The sequence below is a fragment of the Haemorhous mexicanus genome, chromosome 23 (genome assembly GCF_027477595.1).
Source record: "Haemorhous mexicanus isolate bHaeMex1 chromosome 23, bHaeMex1.pri, whole genome shotgun sequence".
NCBI lineage: Eukaryota > Metazoa > Chordata > Aves > Passeriformes > Fringillidae > Haemorhous > Haemorhous mexicanus.
In genome coordinates this window covers 764,231-788,578 of record NC_082363.1, presented here as the reverse complement: position 1 = coordinate 788,578, position 24,348 = coordinate 764,231, and the positions used below count along the sequence as shown (strand labels likewise).

At 53.3% G+C, this 24,348-nt stretch overlaps 1 protein-coding gene across 1 annotated transcript in view; it reads right to left on the bottom strand.

The window, feature by feature from the left end:
* Nucleotides 1-17,065: 17,065 nt before the first annotated feature.
* The window catches only part of EPHA8 (EPH receptor A8), a 52,447-nt gene continuing 45,164 nt past the window's right edge, over nucleotides 17,066-24,348 (bottom strand). Inside the window, exons 12-17 of the mRNA XM_059866483.1 lie at nucleotides 24,154-24,215; nucleotides 23,567-23,776; nucleotides 21,436-21,585; nucleotides 19,630-19,820; nucleotides 18,500-18,655; nucleotides 17,066-17,180 (exon numbers count right to left, since the gene is read on the bottom strand). Coding sequence (XP_059722466.1) covers nucleotides 17,066-17,180; nucleotides 18,500-18,655; nucleotides 19,630-19,820; nucleotides 21,436-21,585; nucleotides 23,567-23,776; nucleotides 24,154-24,215 — 884 coding nt within the window. The remainder of the gene's footprint in view (nucleotides 17,181-18,499; nucleotides 18,656-19,629; nucleotides 19,821-21,435; nucleotides 21,586-23,566; nucleotides 23,777-24,153; nucleotides 24,216-24,348) is intronic.

The window sequence follows — 24,348 nt, the reverse complement described above, 5'->3', positions numbered from 1 at the left end:
GGGCTTGCCAGGCATCCGCCCTGGCCACTGCAGAGCACAGAGGGAGTGTCCTCCATGTTCCCAGGGTGAATATCTCTGCTCTGATGGCCTGGACACGGGTGACCAAAGGTCCCCCCCGGTCACCCCCTTGCACACACCAGCTTTCCCCTTTGGTACACAAACCTCAGCCACATGGGATAGTGCTTTCCCCTCTGGTTAGAACATTTCCCATTCCAAACCCCTGAATTTCCTTCCTAACCTCTGGGGCATCTCCTGTACTTGGGTGGCTGCTGCTGGTATTGCCTCCCAGTGTGTCTGCTGTCCTTCACTTCCAGCACTTGTAGCATGAAGAGGTGGCTCCCTGGCAGAGTCACTCACTCTGTCTGCAGGGGTGTCTGTCTCTCTTCCCTGGAATTCTAAGCCCCAAATTGAGCTTGCTGGAGAGCCCTGGCTGAGTGTGGTGCATGGCCAGCACATGCAGATGAACTGCACCACAAATGCATAGAGAAAAAAACACACAGTGAGCCCTCTGTGCATGTAAATGGCCCCAAACTGAAGTGCAGGAGATGGAAAAATAGCCTTGGTTTTAGGAACACCCTGTGACAGAGTCTTGTCACCCCCGAGGCTGGGTCTGGGAGAATGGGTGAGGGACCACGAGGAGCTGCAGCTTGCAGGGCAGGACCACTGCACCAAATTGCTCTGCCCAGAGCAATGCCAGCCACTGTCAGCTGGAACTGGAAGAAGACAGACAGACCCTAAAGCCTGGCCACAAGACCTAAGGCTGACAAATTCATGTTGAAAAAGATTCTCTAAACATTACTGGTGAGATGGGATTGCTATGGCTGGGACAGTCTTCTCCCACCAGTGACACCAGTCCAGGAGATGCTGCAGATGCAAAGCCATGAAGGCTTCACCGGTGGCCTGGGGCAGGTGGGCAGTGAGGGGTGAGAGGCAGAGTGACGAACCTGCTTGTCAGAACCCAGGACATCCCTCTGACTGCCCTGGCAGTCATACTCGAGACCCTGGCAGGGAGCTCAGAGACCTTGGCATGGAGTCAAAGACACCTGTGCCTTTGATTTTAGCCCATGGAAAAAATTCCCAACTTTGTGTGAGGAGTTACAAGCCACAAGGGTTTGAATAGAATGATAGTGAATTTATCACTGGGTGAAAATGTAGAATTTTGGGGTTTTTAGAATGGGGGTTCAAGAGGCAAGATGGAGGAATCTGGGCGTGTCCTGTCTTTCTCCTTCTTCTTGTCCTCTATCTTCTGCTGTGATGGTGACACTGTTTGATTGGTTTAGAACAGAGACAAACTGTCTAACATAGGTGATAGGTATTGGAAAATTATTGTAAATAGAGTACACGTAGTTTTTAGTATAAAAGATAACACTGCCCTGAGGGTGGTCAGTGTGCCACAAACCGACCTGCCAGACAGACCTCAGAAGGTCAGAGAAAGAATGTTATAAATAAGGAAAAATAAACAACCTTGAGAACAAGAGCCAAGGAATCCTGTCTTCTTCGGTGTCAGGGCTGGGAAAAAGAGACTTTCTAACACCTCGGGGTCATCTTGACTCCAGAGACCCGTCAACTGCTCTGCTACTACTCCCTGCCCAGCACAGCCCCTTCTGCTGTCCGCGGGATGCTGCCTGGGAGCAGGAGCAGCCCTGGGGATGCAGGGCGAGCGTGGCTGTGGCAGAGCAGCCGCCGGCTGCTCGCTGTGTTGTGGCAGCAATAGCGTGTAAAGCGCTGCCCGTGCGAGAGGAATCGCGTGTCAGGCGCTCCCCGGGGCCGCGAAAGGGGCCGGGAGCGGCATCTCCACAGGCAGCCCACCTGCCGGGCATGGAGGGCATGGCCCGGGCACAGCCAAGCTCCCCCAAACTGGGGACATGCTCCCCAAACCCGCCCTGCCAAGCAAGGGGGGGCAGTGGGAGTTGGGGGTAAGAAGTGGGTCAGTGCATTTAGGCTGCTCATCTCCTCTTATCCTGCCGTAACTCCCTTTATTCCAGCAGACTGGCTGGGACCTGTAGCATGTTGGAGCTCATTCCTGCTCCAGCACATCGCCTCCCCTGGGCAGTAGGTCGTGGAAATCCCTGTGCCCTTGGCTGAGGGCATGGAGAGCTGGGGGACATGATTCCCCCATGCTAAAGGTGCCACTGCCATATCTTGAGCTGCACCCAATTGTCACAGCACATGTAGGCAGACTGGAAAACCATTCCTGGAGCCAAGTGACAGTCTCTGAACAGCACTTGTTGAAGGCCAGTGGTCAGCCTGTAAGAAAGGCCAGAGCTTTTCCCAGAGCAAAGAAGCACTAGAGAGGATGGACTGGATTGTTCCAGCAGGGAAAGAGCAAAATCACACAGTCCAGGGGCTTTGTGGTGCTCGGGCTGTTGTGAAACAGGACTCAGCCAAAGATTTTTGTTGTAAGGGCTCCCTGGAGATCCAGAGTCCAGACCCCAGCTCCAAGCATGGCTACTTCAAAACTAGATCAAGATTGCCCTTGAGCTGAAAATCTTCACCAGTGCAGATTTTTTGGCCCTCACCAGTACTGCCTTGGAAATTTTACACATGCACACAATTAGCAGCACAGGTGCCATTCAGGGGGTCAAAGGCAGAGGAGAGTTTTCACCTCACCTGCAAAATTACCCATCCCTTTTCAGAGACCTGAGCATTAACATTTGTGCAGTATTGTGGCACCCTGGATGGGTTCCTGCAGCTGCTTGCCTGGGAAGAAGACTACCAAGATCCTGCCGTGCACGAGCCATGTTCTCAGGTGTGTGGATGGAGCTAGGAAGGAATGGCTACTCCTGCACAAGAAAAGCTGAGGTGACTTGGGTTGCACAGTTTCAAAACTAAAGGTACACATCAGCTCCAACGTTACCCTGGGAAAGCACAGGGACAGAGAGAGGCACAGGAACACTGCAATCTCTGCTGTGTCCCCTTCTCTCAGCCCCTCAGAGCAACTTTGGGAAGCTGCTAGCACTCACATTGTCCCAGAAAAGTGAAAATTTGAACAGTAGGAATGTCCTTGCTAGGTACAATTAGCTGCCTGAAATAGCCCAGCGGAATTCTCCAGAGCCAGGCCTGGTCATTAGGAAAATCATCAGTATCTTACTGAAGAGAGAGCATTTTTCAGCCTGTTTGGGAGCTGACACTGTGTCCCTGGAGCAGAAACAAGAACTCTGTCCTTGGTGCAGGAGGTCTCTGGTTGCACATCTTGAACTGCCCTCTCCACCCCAGGCAGGGTCCCACATCTCCTCCTGAGCAGAGCTGCTCCACGTCTGGCCCTGCCCAGTCCCAGCACATGGGAAAACCTCTCTGCATTTGTCTGGGAATGAGCCCTGGAAATGCCAGCTTAGGGACAGGGAGGCAGGCAGGTGCCAGCTCACTGCAGAGCTGCAGAGATGGCAGGGGACAGCAGTGCAGGGCAGGGGCAGCAGGCAGGAGAGGCCTGCCTGCAGCAGCAGCGGGGGGTTAATTAGCCAGCTGCTTCCGTGACTGAGCTCTGAGCTCACAGAAAAGAGCTCCAGAGAGGAAAAGGTCTCTCACTCATGAAAGAAACATCAGGGCTAATTGAATCCGGGTCCAGCCCAGCAGCACGCGACAGGCCACGCTGCCTCATTCATATTTCATGCTTTGCTCTGCTTTGGCAGCATGAAGCACAGTGCAAAAAGCAGGGGAGCCCTGCCTGGCACGGGGAGAACCCCAGGAGCATGAGGAGTGGCCAGGGGAGAGGGGAGTCAAGGGCTGAGCCACGTGTGGGCTGGGGCTGTGGGAGGGACTTGCCAGCCAGTCAGTGATGCCCCAGGTAAGCTCGAGGCAGTGCTCACCCGTTTCAGGTTCTGGCCTCTGCAGGTCAGTAAAGCAAGTGGGTGGAATGGGAGTCTGTGGCTGCTGAAGGCTTCTCCTGGCCCCTGGATTTGGGCAGTTGCTCCTCAGTGCTACTAGAGGTGGGTGAGAGCCCAAAGAAGTCCAAACAGATCATAGTTAGCAAGGTGAGGAGAAGGCAGCCCCTATGACAGACAATGACTGAGGTCTGTTTGCCTCCAAAACATCTTTTTAGGGGCTTTACCCTTGTCTGGAAGAGACTGGGGGAGTCCTACTGATGTGAGGTGGAGTGTGGGGCACAGATCCCCCAGGCACAGGGACATTGCTGGGGCTGGAGAGGCAGATTGCAGGCAGGATCCTCAGCAGGAGCTGGACTGAGGTGCTGGAGCATATCCAGAGCAGGGCAAAGGAGCTGGAGAAGGACTGGAGCACAAGTTTGAACAGAAACAGCTGAGGGAGTTTGGGCACTCACTTAAGAGAAAAGGAGGCTCAGGGGGTCTCATCCTTCTCTGCATCTACTTGAAAGGAGCTTGGAGCCAGGTGGGGGTCAGGCTCTGCTCCCAGCTGCCTGTGCCAGGGGAAGTTCTGGTTGGACATTACTGAAAATTTCTTCACTGGAAGGGCTGTCAGGCATCGGCACAGGCTGCCCGGGACAGTTTCTGCTGTGCAGCAGCAGAGAAGTTTCTGTGAGGGAGTAGCTAGGGGGGGGACTTGGCTGCAAACTCCCAGCAGGAATGGTGGAGGGAGGCATGCAGGGAAGGCTGATGAACCCATGATCAAGGCTGATAAGCAGGAAGAGATAAAGCAGGATTAAAGAACACACAAGCTGGAAGTTAGACAAACAGGCAGGGAGCCATCCCCACTCCTCTTGGAGCTCTGACAGAAGGCACAGAGGAACAAGACAGGAAACTCCCATTTTAGCTCCACTTGGCCCATTCCTGGTGCCTCTCCCCAGCATGCCCAGACCAGTACAGCAGCTGGTGGCAGCTGGTGAGCCTGTCACTGGGAGAGCCTGCTGCCTTTCCCTTTCCTGTGCCAGGTTTCCAACTCCCAGCAGTATTTCTGCTTTGGCCTTTCATAGAATCACAGAATCATTAAGGTTGGAAAAGCCCTCTAAGACCAAGTCCAACCATTAACCCAGCACTACCAACTCCATCACTAAATCATGTCCCCAGGTGCCTCATTCACACATCTTTTAAATCCCACCAAGGATGCTGACTCCACCACTGCCCTGGGAAACCTGTGCCAATGCCTCACCACTCTTTTAGGGAAGAAATTGTTCCTAAATCCAACCTACACCTTCCTGGCCCAACTTGAGGCTGTTTCCTCTTGTCGTATCCTATTCTTCCACGTGGCTCAGGGATGCCATGAAGATTGTGTGGAGAAGCAGCTGATTTTGTGTCAATGTCACTGGTGCTGGCCCAGAGCAACCTGTGGTTGTCTGCAGGACATTCCATCCATCCCACCACTGTAGGAATGTGCCCCCTGTTGACAGTGACTAAATTATTCTTTGTCTGTTTAAAAAGGCAAAAAGCCCAGAAGTTTGTCTCCCAGTTTGGTACAAAGACACCTCATAGGACCTTGGGGACTTCACCTCAGACCTGGGGCTGCCAATTGGACAGAGGCCAAAAGGTCCCACCAAGGTAATTCACTAGAAAAGGAAGAGAACAAAGGAGAGAATTGCTTTTGTGGGGTGTTTTAGCAGGAGCAAGAGCCTCTTGTCCCGGCTCAGTTTTTCTCCATAAGAGCTTTGTTATTTTGTCTTTTGTTAAACCTGTTTCTGTTTCCAACACTACCTCAGAAGCCATCCTGCTTATGTTATGCCATTTGAGGTAGCTGGGCTGCCTCAGGTGTGATGGGTTCTCTGAGAGCTCATAAGCCCTGGCTGGAGGAGAAACCCATCACACCCCCTTCCAACCCTGCCTTACTTCCACCCCTACTCCAAGCCTCTGTCAGGAGCACAAAAAGCAGCTGAGATCCTCCTGCAGTGCAGTGGCAGCTATGGGGTCCTGCCCTCCCCAGGGTGTGTCCTGGCCACCAGCCAGGTGTCCTGAGCCCTCGAGCTGTGCTCCAGGGGTGACCAGGCTCCTTGCTGTGGCCAGATGTGTGGTGGAAGCTCCAAGAGTAGAGTGCAGGCATGTGCCAGTGAAAAACCTGGGGACCCCTGCACAGCAGTGCTGTCTCCCTGGGACTGCAGCCTGCTTTCAGCCAGAAGCCACTTCCTAGGCTCCCAGAGCTTTCCATCCAAAACTCATTTTGGCACCAAAGGCACTGTCAGGCAGCTCCCCCCAGCTCTGTGGTGCCAGTGGGTCAGTGGCAGGGAAGACACCTTCTCCCCAGAGCAGATCAGTTCTGCATCAGGAAGACACTGAGGCAGGAACTTTGCCAGTCAGGGGTACCAGAGCTGTGCAGGAGCAGGGAGATACCATCAGGGGAGAAGAGCAAAGGAAGGACTGGCAGGGGCAGCCACTGAGGCTGGGGCTCATCAGGGATTGCCACGAGGCTGTGGCATCCCTCACCCTCCTCCCAGGGCCACAGAGGATGCTAAAATGTTCAGGGGTACATTTCAGGGGTGGCTAAAAAGGCAATTGAACCCTCCAGACTCCAGGCCTCTCACTGGTCTGGGGTGTTGGGCAGCATCTCACACTGTGACCTGTGCACAGGGAGAGGGCTGGAGCTGAGAACCAACAACCCCACGTGTAGCAAGGGGCTCACTTGAGGGCAAACCCAACCTCCTGGAGGTGACCAGGGCAGGGTGTTCCTCTCTTGGCCCCATAAGTTGAAGGCTAGCATCCCCAGCTCTGCCCCAAGGGAAGATACTGAAACCACAACAGGGAAAAGAAGGATTCAGGGCAAACAAACAAAAATACCAGCAATTTCCTACATGGCCTTCCCTACCTCCTCTTCCCACTGAATGTGAACTCACGACATATCTGCTCTCATGTCCTATGCTTGAGCTGCCAAAGCCCACACAAGCACACAAGCACAGGCAGAGAGAGCCACAGCAAGATCTGTGAGTAGTCAGCACAGGTGCCTCCCATAGACACTGAATATTCTTTAAAAACTGTGAACGTCACCCTAGCTGTGATGCTGGCCCTTGAAAACCTGTCCTAGGTGCCAGCCCTGTGTTCCAGTGTACCCTTTCCACTGCTCTTAAATTCCACAGGGTCCCTCAAGCCCCCCAACACCCCTTGCAAAGCTCTGGGATGTAGAGAGGCTTGAAAAGTAAATGTGGATATAGACATGGTAGTGGATGTGAATACAGACATGGTGGTGGACCTGGAAAATTGAAACAAATGATGCAGGACTAGAGAGTAGCACCAGGTATGGAGCCTCTTGCCTTCCAAGGCTGTTTCATCAGGCTAGGGGAGAACCGGGCCTGGTGCTGCTCATCCTTGAGTTGTTTCTTTTCACCCCAACAGCTTGATCCTCAACATGGGCCCTCCCCATCGAATCACAGAACCAAAGAGAAGTTTGGGTTGGAAAATACCTTAAAGCTCATTCCATTCCCACTCCCTACTGTGGACAGGGAGTCCAGCCTGGCCTTGGGCACTTCCAAGGACAGGGCAGCCACAGCTTCTCTGGGCACCCTATGCCAGCGCCTCCCCACCCTCACATGGAAGAATTTTTTTCCCAATATGCCATCTAAACCTAGTCTCTTTCAGTTTGAAGTTTTTCCCCTTTGTCCTGTCACTCTCTGCCCATGAAAAAAGTTTAAATCCCTCATTTTTTTAAGCCACCTTTAAGTACTGGAAGGCCACAATGAGATGTCCCAGTTACAGGTTGTGAGAATAAAGGTTCTCTCAGACTGCACTGGAGCTCTGGAACAGAACAGGATCCAGCTGTGGATTCTCAGCAAGGGCAGGGTGGGCAGGGAGGGCTCAGTCCCTGTTCCAAAGCTGTCATGTCAGGGGAAGCGAGGGTGTATAACGGTTGAGGATGAGATTTTGTCAGTGGTGGGGAGAGGATCAGACTGAAGGCACAGCTTTGCAGGGGCAGGGAGCTGTCAGCTGTCAGCTCTGGAGGGCTCATCAAAGCTCCCTGTGCTCCCAAAGCACACCCTGAGCATTGCTCAGCCCAGCCACGTCTGTCTGTCCATCCTGTCTTCCCAGGAGGTGGGTGTCTCTGACAGGCTCTCTGCAGAGAGAAAACAAAACCCAGCTCCCCCAGCCCAGTCCCCTCCTGAATACATGTGCAGGGAATTTCAAATGTGCTGCAACTCTGCTTTTGCCAGGAAGGAGCTCTGTGCTGCAATCCTCTTGCAGGCAGTGCATTGTCCCTGTCACAGCTGTCCTCCTTGGGCACTGCCCTGCTCACAGGACACTCTCAGGGAGGTGAAACAGGACTCACAGAATCTGAGACTGGAAGAGATCCTGCCATGGCAGGGACACCTTCCACTGTCCCAGGTTGCTCCCAGCCCCATCCAGCCTGGCCTTGGACACTTCCAGGGATGGAGCAGCCACAGCTGCTCTGGGCACTCTGTGCCAGGGCCTCCCCACCTTCAGAGGGGAGAATTTATTCCCAATATCTAGTCCTAATATCCTAATATCTATCAGAATATCTAAAATCCTAATTCCTAATACCTGAAATGGGCACGTTGCCTAACCCTGCCTTCTTTCATTTTAAAACCAGTCCCACCTTTTCCTATCCCTACATGAGTACCATGGAATCCCTGAGCATCCCAGCTGTTTCCCACCTGCCACTGCCCTCAGTGGGCTGTGAGGAAGCTGAAGGAGAGGAGGAGGAAGGCTTTCAGGGAGCAGCTGAACACAGGGTCAGGAGAGCAGGGGCAAGGGAAGGTATGGAAACCAGAGCAGGGGAGCTACAAGAACTCTCGTGGTCGCTTTCTTCCAGGACAGCGTCTCTAGGCTCCGAGCACAGCAAGACTTTGCCCGCAGGGAGCTGTCCCGGGTCCCTGCTCATGCCTTCTCCCGGCCATGTGCACACACAAGCTGAGCCTGCCACCGTCTTTTCAGCGAGGGCACTGCTGCCCCAAGGCTGCCAGCTCTCCCCTGCAGCCAGGGCAAACCCACAGCCAGCCCCTCCGGCTGCTGCCTGTGCCGCACCCAGGGAATGTGCGACAGGCACGGCTCGGGGCCTGCTGCTGAAGGGCCAAGTCCTTGTTGCTGAAAAAGGTGGGAGGTGGGGAAGTGTCTCACAAAGCTGTGTGATGACATTTAGGTACTTTATGTGCAGCATTTATCAATGAGTTCTGCTGCTTAGAGAGGTTTCACTGCCAGGAAATTTCAGAGGATGGGGCAGGGCTGGTGAAAGGGACCTCGAGGTTCTTCTGCATCATGTTTATGGTGTTGCTGTCACTTGTCACAGGTCAGGTTGTCCTGCAGCACTGTGTGTCCCATCCAGGGGGACTGGCTGAGCATGGCTGGAGTCCTGCCAGCCTCTCCTGATTACAGACTCCTCTGTTGCCTCTCCATTGCCAGCCCCCGCCCCTGGGGCTCTCTGAACAGGCAATCCCAGCCCACTGCAAGCACAGGTGTGTGTTGATCGCTGTCAGACACAGTGCAGGCAAAGGAGCTGAGGCATGAAGGGGCAAGAGCTCAGTTTCTGGCTCAGAAAGGAGCAGGACTCAGAAAGCACCAGAAAACAGAGGCAGGAACAGCACTGAGGAGATTCACACCTCCCCTCATGCTGGATGTCCCTTATCCTGACAAAGCCTGAGAGGAGCTGTGCTGGGAATGACAAACCACGTCTGTGCCTGTTCCCTGAAATATCAGAGCATTGATAAATGAAAGGGCCTGGAAAAGCAAGGATTCAGGGAGGAAGACCAGGTATTGATAAGAGCAAGGGCTGGGTTTTTTTGCTTGGTGAGACCATGCACAGAAATGTGCCCATGGGCAGAGAAGGGGCCACACACCAGCAAGTCCCATCCTGTTTTCATCTCTCTGAGCAGAGATGCCATAGATTTCACTAGAGCTTTTGTTTCCTTTGCAAAGCCTGTGCTCAATAAACTTTTGCCTCTACTTATGAAAAGCCCTTTTCCACACCAGGCACAGCTTGCCCTGGGCTCTTATTTCATCTATTGCCCCACTTAGGCCTACTTTGACTTCCCTGTGCTCCTTGTCTCCCTTTCCTCCTCCTCCTGCCCCAGCCACATCCTACTTCACCTGAATCTGTCCTATCCACCTTCCTTTTACCACCACCCATACCTCCATCTCTCCTGAAAAACTCCACTCCCTGGGCAATGTTTCCACCTCTCAGTGACAGAACTGCAGCAATGAAGCTGCTGGTGGACTTGTGTCTCCTCTGAATTATCTGGAGTTAAGGAGGCTGCTGCTCTGCTCCTGAGACCCTGCAGACCCCAGAGATTTCCAGGTCCCCAGCAGTGGGGACCTCTCCCCACACCCCAGCAGTGTCACATCAAAGAGCACAGCCTTTTTGTTTAGGCCCTGTTTGAAGTTTGCTGCTAATTTTTGGTATGCACAGAGCGGTATTTGGCTCCTGCTTGTTCCTGGAATAAATGCTCATTGCATTGCTCTTAAATGCAGGAGACCTCCTGTTTTAATCTTTTATTCATAATCTTCTTCCAGCTCAGATACAGAAAAAACATGTAAATTCAAAACCTGCAAGAATTGAAAATTTCATAAGTGCTGGTGACCCCTCACTGGCAGCTCTGAATGTGAGAGAAATAAAGGAATTGTAATGAGGAACCTCATTTTTGATAACAGGTTTAGAGGACCCAGGCATTATGGGGTTTCACATGTTCCTGCTCTGTGTCCATGAGAGATGTCATCAGTCCTGCTGGGCAGGGATTGTAATCCTGCTGCTCCTGCCTCTCTGTCATCTCCTGCCTCTCTGTCATCTCCTGCCTCTCCCTCTCATCACCTCTGTACTGAGGTGTGAGCTCACCTGGTGATCACCTGGTGACTCTGGGACATCCCTACCTGTGTTGCCTCACCTGCTGGTCCCCAAGCTCACGTCCCATTGGTCACCAAAGCCCATCCACCCAAACTGCCTTGGTCCTGCCATGTTCCCTCAGCTCCTGTCCAGGCACAAAGGCCACTGCTCCCCATGGCCTGCACCACATCCCTCACCTCTCCTTCTTAGAATCATGGAATGACAGAATCATGGAACATTCTCAGTTGGGAGGGACCCACAGTGATCATCCAGCTCAGCTCCTGGCCCTGCCCAGGACACCCCAGCAATCCCTGGGCATCCCTGGCAGTGCTGTGCAAACGCTCCTGGAGCTCTGGCAGCCTCGGGGCCGTGCCCATTCCCTGGGAAGCCTGGGCAGTGCCCAGCACCCTCTGGGGGAAGAACCTTTCCCTGATAGCCAGCCTAAACCTCCCCAAGCACATCTTCTGCCATTCCTTTTGGTCCTTGGTTCACCCATCCTCTGCACCATTCTGTGCTTGGGAAGGAATATTACCTGAATATTACCTGTTGTTACCTGCTCAGTGCCACCCCCTGCCCACTCCCTGCAAGGACCACTTTTCAGGACAGCTTTGTGAGAGAACGTTTGGAAGGCAGGGAGGAAATGAGAGACGTGATGAGTAATAAGAAATCTTTAAAAGACTCTGGGGTCAGGCAGACAACAGTGATTGCTGGGAACAATTTCACCTTCTTTCAGCATTAGCAAAATGAAAAAACTTGTCAAGTCTGGGATTCAAGATCAACAAGTTCCAAAGCCTTTACCCTTTCCACAAGTTTCCCATGTGGTGTGCAACCCCTTTGTCCTTTTAACTCAATAAACAAATTCTTTCTTTTTGTTTTTTTTTTCTTCCTGAAATGAGCAGGATGGTGTGTAGGGAGATACTTCCAGCTCTGCATCCAGAAACTTTTCTGGCACTTGCAGATTATCTGCAATTCTATTCTGGAAAGCCCATCATAAGCAGGAGATGTACACTGGGCTTTCCCAAAACACAGCTGCCTGGAGTTTTCATCCAGGAAAGTTAAGAAGCTTTGTTGTTTGACTGGATACTGGGGATTTTTTACAGCCTGTTCAGAAGAGGTCGCTGTATGAGGGCCCAACAACCTGCTGAGGGTGCAGAGATGAGGATCCTGCTCACAGGCACAGCAAAGCCTCCCATGCCAGGCCGTGGGGCTGGGACACAGGTCCCTGAGGAGCTGGGCTGTTGGGCTGCCCCTGGCACTCCCTGAGGAGTGGATGCTTCAGGGTGTGTCCCAGGGAGCGATGGGGCTGCCTGGGATGTGCATCCTGTGCCTGCAGGTTCAGTCAGGCTCCTTAGTCCAGGGTTACACCCAGAGGAGAGAGGCAGTCCCCCTCGCAGGAGGGGATGAAGGGCCATTGCCTTCCTCCTTTTTCCTCTCACAGCGGGTGACTGCTCTGAGATGTGACACCTACTCTCCTGATGTGAGACCTGCCTCTCTGCTCTGAGTCCTGCCCATATTCCAGGCCTACAGCAGAAGTCAGGGTGGCTGCAGTCCCTGCTCATCTCTCCCCAAGCCTGGCTGGCTTGAGGTGGGGAGACACTGGGCTGGTGGCAGAGCAGGCACATCTGTCATCCTGGGATGAGCTATGATGGAATCTCAATCCTTGATGGTGCTTTTCAAGAGATGACCTATGGGACACTTCAAAACCCATGCAGAACTTGACCCCTAATCTTTCCAAGAGTTAAGGCAGCAGCTGGGGCTGATATTTCTATTTTACATCAAATTATCCTGAGTAATTTATTTGGACATGATGCTAAACGACTGTGCTAAAAGCAAGGAGAGAAGGTGGTTTGGGAATACAGCCTTCTTGGCAGACTAGGCTGGTGTGTGATCAGACAGGAATCATAGCAGGAAATCCGAAGCCTAGTTCACCATCTGTTCCCGCCAGCCCTGGAACGCATCTGACCCCTGCAAACCTGCGCAGGGCTGGCACCGCCAGGAGCGCGGGGAGAGCCAAGCAGGGCTGCACGCAGGGCTCGGCAGGTGCTCTGCAGGTCCAGACTGCCACCTCCAGGCACACGGAGTCACAGAGCCTCACTCCTAATGACAGCCAAACCGGCCCGGGCAGCTGCCAAGGAAATGCTTCCGAGAGGAGTTACTGGAAGCCTGAGGTAATGCTGGTGTGAGTAGAAAAGAAAAGCTGTTTTACCAGGGAAAGACCAGCTCCCAGTGGTGCAAGATGGGATGAAATCCTCTTGGGGGACATTTAAGTAGGTGTGAAAATCCCGTGGTCTCTTTTGGTACAGGAAGGGGTTTATTTGCTGGTGTATATGAGCCAGGGTGTCCATCACCTCTCCTTGGATGGAAGACTTTGCCTCTTGACCAGCCCTTTCCCCAGCATCCTCTTCCCAAGGGGTTTCCTGCTGAGCCAGTTTCTCTCAGCCATCAAGGTCCCTGGTGCTGCCCTGGCCCCAGCCTGGCCAGATGGGAGTGCAGGAGGTCTGAAAACATGGCTGTGTGTCCTGGAGAAGTGTCTCCAGTGATGGACCTTTGCCAGGACAGCAATTTCCTGGCAATTTCTTTAAAAATGACACAACTGTGCCTCAACTTCCTGAGGCTGTGAGCAGGGTGATGCCCTGGGCATGATGCTCACAGGCTTTGACAAAGTGATGCTGTAGTGGCCAGGCCCCTCCCCACACAAAGCCATGCACAGCAGCCTTGCTGAGTGCCCCTGCCCCTGCCCAGGGAAGGAGCCAGGCACCAGCATCATCCACACTTCCAAATGTTTGGTCTAAGAAACGTAAGAAAATCTTGCACGTTTTGCTCAGTGTGGACACTGACTTTATTAATAACTGAAATACAGCAGTGAAATGTGTGCCCTCAGTGAACAGTAACAGGTTCCTGCATGCCCAGGCTGTCCCACTGTGCACAGTGGCAGCACTGGAGCATGAGCAAGGGATGATGTAGTTGCTGCCCCTGTCTGCATGATGTGATGAGGCTCTGAGCAGAACCTGCACAGGTGTGTGCACTGCACCGGCACCTGGAGGGGTGGGACGAGGTGACCTTCAGAGACTGCATCTAACCATATTTATCACAGAATGGTTTGGGTTGGAAGGGACTTGAAAGCCCACCTTGTTCCCCACCACGTGCCGTGGGCAGGGACCCCTTCCATAATTCCTGGTTGCTCAAAGCCCTGTCCAGCCTGGCCTTGGACACTTCCAGAGATGGGGCAGCCAGAGCTGCTCTGGGCACAGGAGAAGGATCTGGGAGAGAGTCAGGGTTATAGTGATGGGAAATGTAAATACAGAAATGGGGTAGGTGAAGGGGAATGCAGAGCACAGGATTTGTAAGCTCAACCCTCAGCACAGGGGACACTGACAAGGAGCAGCTTGTCCAGCCTGGGGGCCGTGCTTCTGTAAAGGGGCACCAGAGAGAGTGATGGGAGGGGGGACTGTGAGGAAGGAAGCTCTGGATGGGCTGGCAGGATAACCTGGCAGTGTGCAGGCAGGCTGAGCTGGCCTTTTCTCATGTCTGAGATGGGGAGCAGATGTGGGGCCAGTAAACAGTCATCTCTGTCTTTGAAGTGTGGCAAAGGTTGGGAGCACGTGAGCAGGCAGTGACAGCTTTAGAGCCAACCCCACCCTGTGCTGTGGGCCCGTTTGATTTTATAGGTCATTTCCTGAAAATGGTGCTTTCTTTGTCCTGCAACTCATTTGCTGGTAAATCCTTCTCTGAAGGGCAGCTGGAACACAGCTAAACACCTTCAGGAAGAGTTTTACAAGCAGACCTACAATATACTTCAGCTCAGACTTCAGGAGATGAGGGCTGAGGTTTTACTGGTTTGGTTTTTTGGTGTTAATTTTTGTTCTTTCTAAAAGAAAATAAATCTCCATCCCCAGAAGGTAAGGCTGAGTCCAGGAAAACCTGAGAGGAACCTATGCACATGAGATATCTTGGTTTTGCATCATGTCCTGCATGAGATGCTCCTACATAGGATGACTTGGTGGTTTTGGGGTGTCCTCTCCCAGCCCACAGCACCCCTCCCTGGGAGCCTACAAACATCCTCTAGGCTCTTCCCTGTCCGTGTGGGCCCATCCCATGGATACTCCTGCTTTGCAGGGAAGCATCCTTCACTTGTGGGAGGCTTTCTGGAGGTGGTGACTAGCTGAGCATCTCAGAGCTGGTCCCCCTGAAGCAGCTGGGGTGTCCCCTGTCCTCATTGTAAGTGGTGACAGCTCTGTGCAGCCCAGTGACAATAACAGGCAAGGAGATGGATCACGGAAAGAGGGATTTTTATTGTCCAGGGGGAAGCACACACTCTGAACATAAAAGGCAAACCCTGCCCCACCATCCCCACAGCCAGGAGCAGCCCAGTGACCCTATACTGCAGGATCTGATGCATGAACCACCTGGAAAGGGGCCATCTGGCAGCTCCCAGCCTCAGATCCTGCAGCCTACCTGACTGGGCTTGCCCAGCAAATCCCAAGGACACAGGTGTGGCACTGGTCTGACCTCTGCTCTCACCAGCGTGTCCATGACAGAGTCCCAAATGTTGGGAAGAGAGGCCAGGGCCAGCACCCAGCCCCCTGTGCTGCAGGGCTTGGATGAGCTTCATCACATGCTGGCTGTGGGGAGGGAGCGTGCCAGGGCTGAGAGCAGGATGCAGGGTGCAATACAAATGAAACAACACATTGCATCTGTCCCCCTTACAGAAAGCTTCCATAGGAAGAAGTAAAGTACCCGCCCTAGTCAGAGAATCCATCAGCACACAAGTGCTCTGCATGGATAGCCAATCCAGCCCTGGACAGGCTGGTTTAGCCAGGATTATTGCAGCTGAGAAATGGCTTTAACCCACCCCCCACCCCCCCTTTTGCCCCAAGAGGCCTGGCAGGAACAGCCCTCAGGCCACATCCCACCAGCATCTGCACTGGAGTGATGCTGGGTTTGCTGTGCCGTGGGAAGGACAGGGTGCTATGGGTCAGGCTGGACCCTGCAGGGAGTGTGGCTCCTCTCCAGTCTCTCTCCCCTCCTGTCACCCCCAACCCAGCCATGCTCCCAGCAGGTTTTTTTTTTGCAGTGAGTTCAGCCCCACAACTGAGGCTTCTGTGCTTTGAGACCATTTTGTGTACCTAACATCCTACTTCAGTAAAACAGCTCCCAAACCCATAGGAAATTGTACTTACACCAAAAGGAAACTCCCAGCCCACACCCTGCCCCACTCCTCAGTTCATCTGCACCTCTGCCCCCAACTCAGCCTCCTGGACCAGCTCCACACATCTTTGGAGGCCACTGCTCAGCACCAGCCAAGCTCACCCAGAGAGATGCTCCTGTGCAGGACAGACCACTCTCCCAGACACTGGGCTCACCAGCAGTGAGTTCCTGTGTGCCCAGAGCCTCTGTCCCCAGCCACAGGATGCTGTGATTGCAGCTGGAAACACTGCCAGGACCCCTCCTCTGCAGGTGACCCTGCAGCCCTGGGCACTGGCAGCCAGGTGATGGCACAGCTCTTGGGTTTCTCTAGGACAGTATAAGAACAAAGAAGAGTTGTTTCTCTGTCCCTCTATCATGTGACATGGGAGCACACTCTCCCATTCCTCTCTGTTCTGGGGGAGGCCAGGACGATTCTGCTGGCAGAGAAACCTGAGCTTGTGGCCCTAGAAAATATGCCTGGGCTGCCTGGAGGGCTGTGCTGGATCCGTGGAGGAGTAGTGCTGGTGGCTTAAAGATGTGGAGAGTGTCCTGCAGCAGGTAGAAGGCCCTGGACAACTCTCCTCCCAGCTGGAAGTATGGTCTGAAGGCAGAGCCAGTTGCTCCTGGCACTGCCACCTTGTATTGTGTCCCCTGGCCTCCTGCTCTTGGTAGAGGTGGACCATGAAGTCACCTTCAGGCTGGTGCAGTTCAGGAGGTCCAGGCTGGAGTGTGCTGGAAGGTACAGGGAGCAGGGCTGTCTCTGCTGTGGGCAGTATGTGGAGCCCTGCTCAGTTCAGAGATCCCAGGAGCTACCCAGCTGCCTGATCCAAAGGAGCTGTGTGCCACAGCAAGCCCAGCCCACTGCTCCTGGTTATTGCTGATGTGTCTGATACCCCTCCACCTGCAGGAGCAGCTGGACCATCCCACTGGGTGAAGGGGTTGTCTCCTGTCCTGCATAGCTGTGGGGAGACCACCAGTCCCACAGGGAAATAGCAGAGTCATGATGTGTCTGCTTGGAAGGCTGCTCCCCCCTTCACCTGGGGGAAGGAAGCAGCAGGACCACCAAGGTATCTGCAATACCATGTTTCCACCAATGCTGAAATCACAGATGCTGGCAGGGCTCCAGCTCCTGGTGCCCCTGTTCCTGCTCACCACCCTGCAGCCCCTTTGCCAGGGTAAGTGTTAAGGAATGCCTGATGCAGCTCTGCAGAGCTTTTGGTCAGAGATGCCTCCTGGGGCCATTTGTGTTCAGCAGCTGGGATCTCATGGCCTGGATGCTGCTCAAGATCTTCTTCTGGTGGCCCATCATGGTGATGCCCAGACTCCGAACATCCCTGGAGAACAAAGACACTGTCAAAGACACCTGTGCCAGGCCCCAGGAAGACAACTGCACTCCTGGACCAGCCCAGGAGCCTCTGCCTGGCTCTGCTCCACTTGCACATCAGCACAAGGCTTGTCCTGCCGAGGGTCCATGCACATCCTCCCAGGGATAGACAGACTGCCATTCTCTTCAACATGTCCTCCTGACAAGGCCACTGTGACAGCCCTGTGGGGAGCAGGAGCAGGATCCCTCCTGACAGGCTTGTAGGTGACAAGATTGATGCTGTGAAATTGGATTCAGTTTTAGTGAGATGCCCTCAGATAACCCAGTCAGAAGGATGGATGATGAGCCTTCCCCATTCAAAAGATTCTCTGATGTGCATGAGAAACAAGGATCACTATCAGCTCAATCCCAGAGCAAAGGCCCCATGTACAGCCCTGCTCAATGCACATGACAACTCTCTGTTTGTGTCTCTCTGCCTTCCCTTTCACTGCCACAGGAACCACTGTCCAGCAGCTCCATGCCTTTGGACAGGGAACAAGGCTCCTTAGAGGCTGAACAGGCTGTCACTCCTGGTGACAGCAGGGGATGAGAGATGTAAGCAGGTATAAGGGCTGGAGCTGGCATAGTTGCCTTCTTTTCTGGTACTGCTTGGATGCTCTTCCTTGGAAACCCCCTAAACAGATGGGAGATCAAGTTCCTTACAGCAGGAGGGTGATGAGACAGACCTTCTCCAGCTCTACTTACTTAACCCACCCTTGGTAATGTGTTAATGATCTTTCAGTGATGTCTCCCTCCTGGCTGCACTGAGCAGGGAGCCAGTCCTGTGCACAGAGGTCTGACAAAGCTCCAAGGTAATGCCCAGCTAAGATTGTTTTCCAGTGATCCTAGAGAAGCTGTGCAGAATAGCACAGCCACACTCTAGTCCAGAGGTGCCTTTTGCAGGGAAAACAAAGATGGGAAGCACAAGGAGAAAGCAACCTCATGCCTGAACCTGCTCTGACCAGGAGGTTGGGTTAGCAACCCAACCTGGAGCACCTTGCAACCTGACTTACCTCCTATGGGCCTATGGTGACATTAGAGAGCCACCACAGAGCACTGGAGGTGACTTGGAGTTCACAGCCTCTCAGTACAACACACACACCTTCCCTCAAAGCTCAGCGCAGCCTTGGACGATGTCCCAGGTCTCAACACTGAGGGCCTGGAGATACCTCTCCAGAACCAGGGACCAACCAGGGCGAGCCAGCAAAGGCAGGAGGTCACTGTTTGGGGCTGGTGGTTGGTGTGGGCCTTGGGACACCCAGACAACGCTGTTTGCTCCGTGCTACTCACTCGATGTTCATGTGCATCACCATGCCCAGGGAGGAGTACCCAGCCATGGCGAAGTTGTCCCGGTAGTGCCCCAGGCGGATGGAGTCCAGCCAGTCCTCCACAGTCAAGCAGCTGCTCAGGTCCAGAAGACTCCTGTCCAAGCGTGTCTGGGTGAACCTGGGAGCAGAACAGAAGGGGTTAGACGAGAAACGTTGGTCCAAGGTGAGCAGGCTGTGAGGGCACCTATGTAATCAGGAAAACATTAAGGTTGGAAAAGCCCTCTAACATCATCAACTCCAACTGCTGACTCAGCACTGCAAGGGCTACCACTAAACCATGTCCCCAAGTGCCACACTCACACCTCCAGGGATGATGACTTCACCACTGCCCAGGGCAGTCTGTGCCAGGGCCTGACCACTCTTTTTGTGAAAAAAATTTCCCTAATATCAAACCTAAACCTCCTGTGGCACAACTTGAGGCCATTTTCTCTTTTCCTGTCCCTCATTTCCTGGGACCACAGGCCAACTGCTGCCTGGCTGCATCCTCCTGTTAGGGAGTTGTAGAGAGACAGAAGGTCCGCCTGAGCCTCCTTTTCCCCAAGATGAGCCCCCTTCCCAGCTCCCACAGTCTGTGCTCCAGACCCTTCCCCAGCCCTGAACATACTCTAGCCCCTCCATTTTTGTCTTGTCGTGAAGAGCCCAGAACTGACCCCAGCATTCAAGGTGGGGCCTCACCAGTGCCCAGCACAGGGGGGAAATCACTGCCCTGATCCTGCTGGCCACATTATTCCTGATGCAGGCCAGATGCCATTGATCTCCTGCTCACCTGGGCACACAGCTCTGACACAGCTGATCTGCAGATTGTGCAGGACAGGACAGAGAGCCCTAGCAGGCAGGTAAAGGCAGGAATGCTGCTGCATGGGCACTGCTGCACTTCCTTGGCCTAGGCATGGGAATGCCATGGTGGGAGCAAGGGGATGAAGTGCAGGAATTTCCTCCCTACCCATTACAACCTCTGTCCATGGGCCCTGTGCATGTCCATGCTCCCAAGGGCAGCCATTGGTGCTACAGCCAGTCAGAACTGCAGCCCACATGCTCTGACCAGGATCAAGTCACTAGCCCCTGCTCACACAGGGGTCAGGGAGCCCTCACCTGTTGATGGTGCCTGTGCACTTGAGATTGTCGGGGTTGCGGATCAGCTTGTCCAGGATGCCAACAATGTGGGAGAAGCGAGGCCTCTCGCTGCGCTCCTTCTGCCAGCAGTCCAGCATCAGCTGGTGCAGGGGGCTGGGGCAGCCCATGGGGGCAGGCAGGCGGTAGCCTTCCTCCACAGAGGTAATGACCTGCAAGGAAGCAACAACCGCAGTGAGGCTGCACCCCCAACCCACTCCCAGCCCTGCCGATGGGAAGATCCATGGAAGCTGCTGGGGCCGTGGAATGGGAAGCAGAGGGATGTGCACAAGCTCCATGCTAAACAAGTGACTGGCTGCCTGCAGGCTCTGTGCAGAGCTGGCAGCAGGCTGGACATCACACACACACACACAGGAAATCAGTGCTATGACAACAGAGTTTTTTAGTGGTCCAGTGACCTAAAATATTGCAGCTTCCCTCCAGCAGACAAGCCATAAGGTGTAGAAGAATTCTTGGAAGAAAAAGGGCATGCTATACTCTTACAAGAATTGGACAACCCTGGCTTGCAGATTACAGTTACTCTGAAGACCATGTCCTGTCCATGGAACAAGATAGACCATGTACCGTCCTCGAAAGGATACAACAAGAAAAAAATGAGCATTGTGCCAAGACAAAGCCAGATGCCAGGCACATTGTGGGTACTGGTAATTTAGCACACCTTAGCTAAAAATGCTTATAACATGACAACCAATCAGCAAATAACATGTATGTGTGAATGCAGCCACTTAACCAACGAGCATTAAGCATTAGTGGCGTGAGACAGTGCATAGAGAAGCATAAAGATGCCAAAGCTGCTGAATAAAGCAGAACGACATGCAGCCACATTGGTGTGATTGTCGGTACTTGGTCGACTCTCTGTGGGACCCTCTTCAATAAGGGCTGCACTCACACTCAGTTTTTCTACAGCCAGGGTGTGGCACTGGTCGACAAGGCTGGAGGAAATGCTGCTTGAAGAAATTTTGTGGAGGAGGTAGTGTAAGCCACTGCATTCATGCCCTGCTGTCACCAAAACCACCACAAAATAAAAAAAAAATAGGAAGACAGGGGGCTCCCAGCACAGTGGGATATTTATAGAACTCCTAGGTAAAAAAAGGAGTCCTGTGGTTCTGCCTCCTTTTGAAAATTATGCCCTCAGGTTGTGGTCAGGATTATAACCTATATTTCCCTTCAGATTTTATGCTTCTCTTGAGGTGGGAGTGGCTCCACACAACTCAGACAAGCCCAAAGCCTACAGTTGGGTGGTGCCAGCCTGAGGCTCTCAGCAGCCTCATTTGGACAATGGAAGGGATGGACACTCAGCATTGGAACTAGCAGGCTGGTGCAGTGGGGCTGCTATGATCCTAGGGAAGCCCTGACCCTTTCCAGGTTCTGGGAAATGTGGCACAACATGAGCTGACTCTCTCCAGCCAGCAGAAAGGCAGGATTCCAGACAGCCACAGAGCACACAGCCAGCGTGGCAGCGATCTCCCTGCCTGCATTTGTACTGGGAACTTAAGTCAGTGTCCCCAGGATCGGGGCAGGATTGGGAAGGGCCAGCAGGTAGGTCAATATACGAGCTCTGGTCACTCCTGGGTGCCACGGCACTGCAAAGGCAAAGGCTGTGCAGTGCAGGGATGGACTGCTGTCGCCACAGAGGGGACGTGCACCCTGTGCACAGCCCTGTGGGGATGTGAAGGGAGGCAAGAGCTGATCGGCGAGCCCCTGTTGCCAGCCCCTGCCAGGCTGGGCTGGGGCAGGCAGGAGGAGGGGCAGTTGGGCAGCACTCACGTCCCGGTTGGTCATGTTCCAGTAGGGCCGCTCGCCGTAGGCCAGCACCTCCCACATGACGATTCCATAGCTCCACACGTCGCTGGCTGAGGAGAACTTGCGGTACGCGATGGCCTCAGGAGCCGTCCAGCGGATTGGGATCTTCCCCCCCTGGAACAGTGAGCGAGAGTGGAGGCTCAGAGCAGGCAGGGCTCAGCATCCCAAGCTCTGCAGCTGGGACAGCTGTTGGACAAGCTGGGGTGGCATCTTCTGAAAAGGACTGAGGAGGTAATCTGCCCAAGAGAAGCCCAGAGGTTTATGTGAAGGACGACTTCAAGGTGTTTCCAGCAGAGCAAGGAGAACACTGTGCTCTTTTACAAGGTCTTCATGCACAATTTGGTTCCCCAATGCTCAAGAGACTAGGAATTCAAAGTGATGAAGAGGAGCCCTGGGCTACCAGAGCACACAGGCAGAGCTGACTCTGTGTACAAGCAGAGAGCCTGACTTGAGCAGACAGGGAGAGTAATGGGATGTGCTGTCTGTCCTTCCCCGCTTTGACAGGCAAGGACTGAAAAGGCAGATGCATTCAGTTAAAGGACCATGCTGACAAAAATCAGCAATATATGGACTAAGAATGCTTTTAAGCTGGAAATGTGGTTGCCAGCCATCTGAAGAGGAAATTTGCAGTGTAGGGAACATTGGGTGGGCTTCCCAGAGCATCTGGGGTAGGAATGGTGTGCTATCACCATTCAGGGATACCTGTATAGGGAGAGCTGCCTCTACCCAGCTAAGTTCTGCCTGCTCTGGCACATGCCTTGGTAAGAACTGAAGATGAACAATGTGCCTTTTGGGAGAGTTCCTTGGGTGAAGCAATCTCCTGAGCATGTTGAAGACAACACAGGACAAATACAAGTTTCTGAACTCAAAAGAAACCTCATTTGTGTGGTACCGTGATTGAGACCTCCCCAGTAATCCTGACTCTGGCACCGCATCCTTGTGGTTCAGCTCTGCCCACACTATACACTATCCAGTCTTCCTCCAGAGCAACCAGCTCTGGTGGGTTTCACCGCACCAAGGCACCTCAAAGCACAAGAACCCAAGCAGCAGGAACCTTGCCCAAAGTTAAATTATCTGGAATGAATGCTGTTTCTTGAGATACCAGAAGGAGCAGATGAATGCATAGAAACACACACACAGGGAATCCCTCTGGCTCAGCTTCTCCACTTTGCTGAAGCCAAGCAAAGACCATGAAGGGCCACGTTCTTTAGGCTGGGCCATGGTGCACTCATGCCTCAGAGCTACAGCTGCCCTAGGGCATGCTCAGCATCAGCTACCCCAAAGGAGCCTGAAGCTCTTTCTGCTTCTGTAGTCTTGGTCTTTCTGAGAAATGATGCTCGGATTCCTCTGCTACAGCTCCAAACTCGCCTCCATCTCCACAGTCTGTCCTCCAGATGTGTTCCAGAGGAGCACACTAATTCATTTAATGGCTAGAGAAGAGCAAAGAGAGCTCAATTTATTTAACATATTCTATGTATTTCATGAAAATGTATTTCTTTTTGCTCCTAATGACCTCCCATGGAAGAGGACATCAAGAAACAGAGCTGCCAGGTTGGCCAGAAAAATCTCAGCAGGGCTTCACAGACAAAAGTGTCCTGCATGAAATAAAACCACAGGTTGCAAAATCAATTCCCACCTTTTCCAGATCCATGAATGAGGCAGAGTCACATGGAAAAACCAGTGTGTGGCCACAATACTAAAGGGTGGATCAGAACACCCCCCTATGGATTGATGATGGCTCTAGAACAACTGCGGAGTGGATGGAGCTACACAGCCTAGGGAAGGACTCCAATGGGGATACAGAGGCCACACACACCCATGGGAGCAGTTGGTTGGGGATGTTTGATACCTCCCTGTCCTGCCATCCTGCTGCTCTTTGTTAACTGCACACTCAGTTCTGGGTTGTCCCTGTGTCAAGGACAATGCTTTAAGGCTGAGGAGTTCTTTGGGTTTGAACTGTTGGCCCAGATATCAGCAGGAAGTGACATTGCCATTCCTGCCCTACCTATTTTGACTTGAGAGTCTCTGACTTTTCCATGTGTCAGAGGCCTGGGGCAGCAACCAGCAGCAGGGACCAGCTCTGTGAGCCACCCACCGTGGTGGTGTACGCAGCATCGGGGTCGTCCTCCAGGATGCGGGAGAGGCCGAAGTCAGACACCTTGCACACCAGGTTGCTGTTGACCAGGATGTTGCGGGCAGCCAGGTCCCGGTGCACGTAGCCCAGGTCAGACAGGTACCTCATGCCTGCCCCAATGCCCCGCAGCATCCCCACCAGCTGGATGATGGTGAATTGCCCGTCGTGTTTCTGGAAAGGAAATAACCCAGAGTTCGCTTGTGGTGCTCACCACCATCCTCTGTGTGTGCTGCTGTCATTAAACCAGCCCCCAGTTCCTCTCATCTTTGGCTTTGTACCTCCTCTGACCCCACTGCCTCCTGCTTGTGCCCCTGCCCACTTCCTGCCCTCTCAGTGCCTCTGACATGTGCTCAGGCTGTTGTCCCTGCTTTTGCAGTGTCGCTTCAGGGAGCCAGACACAATGCCTGGAGCCTGTGTCTGCTGGAGAGGTGAGAGCCTAGCACCCACAGCTCTCTCTAAAACAAGAGGTTTCACTGGCTGTGAGGCTGAGGAGCAGGAACCAGCCCCAGAGGATGTGCAGTGAATGAAAATACAAACTCGCTCCTTACCCTGAGGAAGGTGTCCAGTGAGCCATTCTCCATGTATTCAGTAACAATCATCACCAATTTGCCTGCAGAATATAAGGGAGGTCAAGTTAGCAGAGAAGTCACCTTTGTCAAGGAAGCCCAGTGCCAGGTTTTCACTGGGAGAGACATGAATTCAGGTCTGTGCATCTTCTGCAGCCCCTCAGACTGGTGTCACCC